General features: G+C 55.8%; 1 protein-coding gene across 1 annotated transcript in view; it reads right to left on the bottom strand.

Annotated features, from left to right (window-relative positions):
• The window catches only part of CDH22 (cadherin 22), a gene marked incomplete at its 3' end in the record, with an annotated part of 91,493 nt that overhangs the window by 18,665 nt on the left and 66,618 nt on the right, over positions 1-6,210 (bottom strand). The window contains exon 9 of the mRNA XM_006773561.1: positions 1,103-1,239. Within this exon, the coding sequence (XP_006773624.1) occupies positions 1,103-1,239 (137 nt within the window). The remainder of the gene's footprint in view (positions 1-1,102; positions 1,240-6,210) is intronic.

The following is a 6,210-nucleotide window of genomic DNA, read 5'->3' as shown; positions in this document are numbered from 1 at the left end:
ACCTGGGAGCCCTCCTTGCCTTCTCTCCATCTCTTAGTTCCACACCATCCTGCGGCGGGTCCTGCTGGCTCTCCCATCATCCTGTCTCTGAAAGCTGACCACTTCTTCCCTCCTCCATAGCTCCTGCCCTGGGCCAGGCCACTGGCGTGTCCTCCTTGCACCCTGGCATTTGGCTAGCGGATCCCTGCTTTCCATTCTCAATGCAGCAGCCAGAGGCACCCTGTCAGACTTCGTCCCTTCTCTGCTCAACTCTCCCCACCGACTCCCACCTCACTTGGAGTAAAGGCCGAAGACCCTACAATGACTGACCACTCTGCCCCTCACTACACACTGGCCTCCCTGCTGACCCTCCAACAGGCCAAGCAAACTGCCACCTCAGAGCGTTTGCACTGGCTGTTCCTCCTGCTGGAACACTCTTCCCTTAGACAGCAGCATGACTCCTCAGTTTACTGAGGTCTCTGATGAAATGCCTCTTTCCCAGAGAGGCCTTCTCTTAAGAGAAACAACCCTCCCACCCCCCACCTTCCCCTGCTCTCTTCTCTCCCTTGACTCGATGTCCACCTTTTCTCTCCATTTGTTCACAGGCTCGCTTCCCCCAGAAAGACAGAAGCCTGTCTGTCTTGTTCAGGGCTGTATCCTCAGCCTCTAACACAGGGCTTGGTATGCAGTGGGTGCTCAATAACTGCTGAGGGAAGAAACCAGCCTCAGGACTGGCCCTGCTATTTTGGCCTAGATCCTTCCCACATTTCTCTGTTCCTGCCCATTGACTTTTAAAAATATATATTTTTATTGATTTCAGAGAGGAAGGGAAAGGGAGAGAGAGAAACATCAATGATGAGAGTCATTCATTGTTACCTCCTGCACGCCCCCTACTGGGGATTGAGCCTGCAACCGGAGCATGTGACCTGACTGGGAATCAAACCATGACCTCCTGGTTCACGTCAACACTCAACAACTGAGCCACAGCGACTGGGCCTGCCCACTGACTTTTGCTTTCCTCCCACCCTGCCATCTTTGCAGGGTTCTTCCTCTTTGCCCTGCCTCACCCTGCCCCCCGCAGCCTTCACCCTTCTCTCCATCCTGCCCCCTCGCCCCAGCTTACCTGCCTCCATGGCCAGCACCGTGATGTTGTGCCAGCCGGCGGTCTCACGGTCCAGTCCCTTGCCCGTCACGATGGCACCTGTGTCCGCATCGATGTCGAAGATCTGGTCCAAATCCGATTCTCGGTCAATGGCATACCTGATGGAGGCAGGGCGGGGCTGACTGAGGTGCCCCGGCACCAGATGGAACCCGCGCCATGTCCCTCGCCCCACCCCGCCCTATCGCCAAGGACACCTGCTTGGGAGGCACAAGGAGCAGAGCAAGCCTTTCCACCAGAGGAGGGTGGAAAGGTTCTGGGTTTGCATCTCAGCTGCACTGGGTGCCTGCTGTGTGCCCACTGGCAGCCTCAGCGTTTCTGAGCCTCAGCCTCTCCATTGGGTAAATGGGCTAACGGCTGCTGCAAGGGCTGGAAGTAGGCAGAGTCACTGAAGGGAGTTAACACTCGCTGGATATATGATTCTTATGTTTCTGTAAGCAGTGACCCTGGAATTGGGCCTGAGAAGGGGGAAGCTGTTTATGGGGCAGGGGGAACAGAGGATGCAAAGGTAGGTGGTGAGAATTATTCAGGAAAGGGAAAATGATGCAAAATGGTTAGAAGCGGGAAGGGGAGAGCTAGGCACCAGGACACGCAGGGCACAGGATTCAGAGGTTGGACAGGGCCGGGGGGCCAGGAGGAATTCTGAGCAGGGAAAAGGGGTGGGCTCTGGGTCACGAGGCTCTCTGGCTGCCTGGGCGCGGATGCCCCCGATCAGGGACTTGGGCGAGTGATGCTGCATCTAGGGGGTCTGGGGGAGGAGCCGCTGGCTGCCCGCTCCCGCCCTGCCTGCACAGCATGCAGGAACTAATCTGCGGCTTTCAGCTGCCCAGTGAAAAAGCCCTTTGTTCTGCCGTCTTCCCGGGCCTTTGTGTGGCGGCTCCAGGCCTGAAAGGCCCGTGTCCAGCACATGTCTCGGGCGGCAGCCCAGAGAGGCCCCGCCAGTGCTGGCTGACGCTTTCTGAGCTGATAACGCAGGCGGGTACCGCCAGGCTGCGTGGCCCACAAAGGCCTCGAATGCCAAGCAAGGGCTCTTTGTGCGGCAGGACAAAGCCGCCTGGTGGGCAGGGTTCAGCCCAAGGCTCTGCCCCTGCCCCCGCTCCACCCTCCCTCACCCCCAGCAGGAGAGGAGGGGCCCTTTCCCCACCTCCCAGAGGGGAAACCAAGGCCCAGGGAGGCGAGGCCACCAAAGCCCTGACATGACCCTTCAATGGGGCCTTGGCTGCATTACCAAACTTCTATGGGTCTCAGTTTCCTCATCTGCTGAATGGGGATGATGACACCCAGTGGGACTGCACAGGTCTGAGAGGAGTCCACTGCTACTGATTCTGTCTGTGTGACCCTGGACACCCTGGAGGCCCAGCGACCGTGGCCTCTGTGTGCTTACCTGGGAAAGGGTGTGACTAATGCCTGCCGCTGGTGTGGACTGGAGGAGGGGATTCACAGATCTGGGCATAGGTGACAGCCCTTCTTATTAAAAAAATTAGTTAATCCTCACCTGAGGATATGCTTAATTTTTAGAGAGAGGGGTAGGGAGGGACGGAGGGAGGGAGTGGGGGAGAGAAAGAGAGAGAGGAGACACATAGATTAGTTGCCTTCCGTACTGTGCCCCAACCAGGGGGCGAACCTGCAACCTAGGTACATGTCCTGACTGGGAGTCGAACCAGCAACCTTTCATCACATATGTGTGATGATGCTCCAACCAACGGAGCCACACCGGCCAGCGCTATTCTTTTCATAGTTACTGTGGTCGTGGAGCTGAAGGCTGTGGGAAACGGCGAAGGGCTGTGCACATGGCCATAGTGGGCAGTGCAGCCAGTCTCCTGAGTCCCATTTAGTGCCTTTCCCTAACCCTAAACTGCTAAGCCAACACCGGCCTTGCCCCTGACCAGCCTCGGTCCTCGTGGGTGATTCTGTGGGAAGGTTCAAATAGTTTGCAGCTTGCTTTTCCTCTAGCCAGCCCTCCATTCATTCCTTTACACCCAGCCATTAATGGAGTGCCTTCTCTGTGCTGCTCTGTGCTAGGCCCTGGGGATAAAGGGGCAAATAGGACAAATGAAGTTGTGCCTGGCATCCCATAGGGCTGATAGGATCTCCCTGTTTTGCAGATGAAGACACTGAGGCTCAGAGAGGACACCTGCCAAGCGTAAGACCGCCAGTATGGTTATGAAGGTTGTGTCCTGACAAAGGTGCCAGGCCGAAGGGGGAAGCGGGGGGGTACCACCCACAACCAGCAAGTTGTCCAACAGGGTGTCCGCAACCGAGGAGTGAATTATGCATGGAAGCAATCTGGACATATTTTTAGCGGAACCACGATCCTCATTCGACATAGGAAAGTTCACACCGGGGTAAAGCGATATGAGTGTAGTGACTGGGGAAGCCCTTCAAACCCTAAACTGCTAAGCCAACACCGGCCTTGCCCCTGACCAGCCTCGGTCCTCGTGGGTGATTCTGTGGGAAGGTTCAAATAGTTTGCAGCTTGCTTTTCCTCTAGCCAGCCCTCCATTCATTCCTTTACACCCAGCCATTAATGGAGTGCCTTCTCTGTGCTGCTCTGTGCTAGGCCCTGGGGATAAAGGGGCAAATAGGACAAATGAAGTTGTGCCTGGCATCCCATAGGGCTGATAGGATCTCCCTGTTTTGCAGATGAAGACACTGAGGCTCAGAGAGGACACCTGCCAAGCGTAAGACCGCCAGTATGGTTATGAAGGTTGTGTCCTGACAAAGGTGCCAGGCCGAAGGGGGAAGCGGGGGGGAAGTCCAGCCTGAGTCCTGCTTGCCAAGTCGTGTGTCCTCGCCCAGGGAGCATCTTCTCAAGAGTGCCATATGGGCCAGTGATGATCCTGTCCAAGGTTGCACAGGGACTGTCACAGAATTGGGATTCATACCTGCATTTGGGACTCTAGGCCAGAGTTCTTTCTAGCTGCTGACACGTCCACAGTGGCGGCCGTGGAGCCTCAGGTCCCCTCTGGCCCCAGGCCGGCCCTGTCAGATGTTTGCATCCTAAGGTAGAAGCAGCCTGAGTGTCAGCTCAGCTGGGACTATGGAGACCTCCTTCTGAATTTTCAGGCAGGAGAATGGAGTCCAGGGGAATGACACAGCCTGGGGCTCCTGATGAGGGGTCGGGTTGGGCATGAGGCAGGGCTTGTGGGAGGATGCCCACTGCCTCCTCCTTGCTTCTCCTCGCCCCTCATTTCTGCTTACTTGCTCCTCTCCTTTCCCTCCTCCGATCCTCCTCCCCCCAAGCTTTTCTTTTGTTCCTTCCCAGAGAGGAAGGGGGGGCCTGGAATCTAAGTGGAGGCAGCTGTTCCCAAGGCCAAGGGGGAGGGGCTGCTATTAACCAGCTAAAGACTTGGGGCTGCAGGTCACTGTGGTTGGCTGAGCCCAGGTGGTTTTGTTCCAGCTCAGGGAGCCAGCCAGGGAGTGGGAGGGTAGGGGGATGGGCACAGCATGTGGCAAGGAGTGTGGCCTGACAAGCGTGGGGGCAGCGTGGGGTGGGCAGAGGCCTGTGTGCCACACGTGCAGGGGCTTGAGTTGTGTGTCTGGCCTGCGTGGTGGGTGGAAAGTGTGTGTGACTTGACTAGGTGAGTGGTGTGCGTGTCTGTGTGTGTGAGACACTGCGTTACAGTCGGGAGAGCAAAGGTTTAAGAGGCAGCTGCTCAGTCCTGAGTCTGGATCCAGGCCCAGGTTGACCCAGGAAAGTCACTTCCTTCTTTGAGCCTAATTTTCAGCAAAATAGAGAAGATAATCCCACCTGGCCAGTTGGGAGGATTAAATATCGAGCTGGAGTTCCAGGAAAATTACTTCGTGAGTGAGAATTATTGTTATTCTAATTTTTATTCAGAAATGCCTGGCGAGGGGTACACAGAAGTCCCTCCAACCAGTGTGTTGTCTGCCTGCTTGGGAGTGGGAGGCGCCATGTATGGACGTTGAAGTATTGCCGAGTGGCCTGAGAAGATAGGAGGCCCGTGGGTCTAGAACAGTGGTCGGCAAACTACGGCCCCTTGAGTGTGGCCACGAAGTTTCAATTGCACTGTACGTGCGCACCCGCACATGGTATTTTGTGGAAGAGCCACACTCAAGGGGTCGCAGTTTGCCGACCACTGGTCTAGAAGATTCTGTTCAAATCTCACTATCCTGCTTCTTGTCCATCGGTCAGCCAGGACCTGGAAAGCAGGAAGGGGACCAGAGTAGGCGGGGGTGGGAGAGTGCAGTGAGAGAATGTGGCATGTCAGCTAGTGAGCGCGTGCCCACACGTGTGCAAGGGAGGCCTGGGGGGTGGGGTGTGGGCAAGAGTGCAGATCTGGTGCCCACCTGCCTGGGTTTGAAACAGCTGTGTGACCTTGGGCAAGTCATTTAATCTCTCTCTTCTTCAGTTTGCTCCTCTTAAAAATGGAGATGGTGATAGTGATGATGGTACCCACTTCACAGGCTGGTTGTGAGAGTAGACAAGTGACTACCAATAAAACACATAACAGCAGTGGGCACCTGCCATGTCATGTACCAACTGGCTCTTCTTTTTATTTGCCAAGCAAGTCTTTGTGCCAGGCCTGTGTAAAGGCTTTATGCGTTAAGCTCCTCAAATTCTCCCAGGCACTGTCTCATCCCATTCTACAGATGAGGAAACTGAGGCTCAAAGAAGCCAGGTTTCTAGTCCTGGGGCAAAAGGGCTGGTTAGTGGCAGAGTCGAGTTCCTAGGCCATGTCTGTCCAGAGCCCCAGGTCTAGGAGACCCTCCTTAGGGCCACCCAGGTACACCTGCCAGCGCCCACATGCCACAAACAGGTTGCCCAGGGTAGAGTGGGGAGGGTACTGCTCCCTGTCTTGGGTGCGCATGCAGGCATGGACACCACATACACATGTGCATAGATAGATAGTGCACACAGGCATAATAAACATGAAAGTCTGCAGGCTCTGCTGTGTACAGCCTTCCTGGTGCTCCTGTGTGTGGGCTCATGTACACACACATGCAGCAGGCTGAAGAGTGCAGACCTGACCTGAGCTACAAGCGGGGGGCACCCTTTAGCTATGAAAGGGCTGCCTCCCCAAATCCAGGGATTTCTCTCTGCTCACTCC

The sequence above is a fragment of the Myotis davidii genome, unplaced genomic scaffold (genome assembly GCF_000327345.1).
Source record: "Myotis davidii unplaced genomic scaffold, ASM32734v1 scaffold827, whole genome shotgun sequence".
NCBI classification, from domain to species: Eukaryota; Metazoa; Chordata; class Mammalia; order Chiroptera; family Vespertilionidae; genus Myotis; species Myotis davidii.
This window is presented reverse-complemented; position numbering and strand designations above follow the sequence as displayed.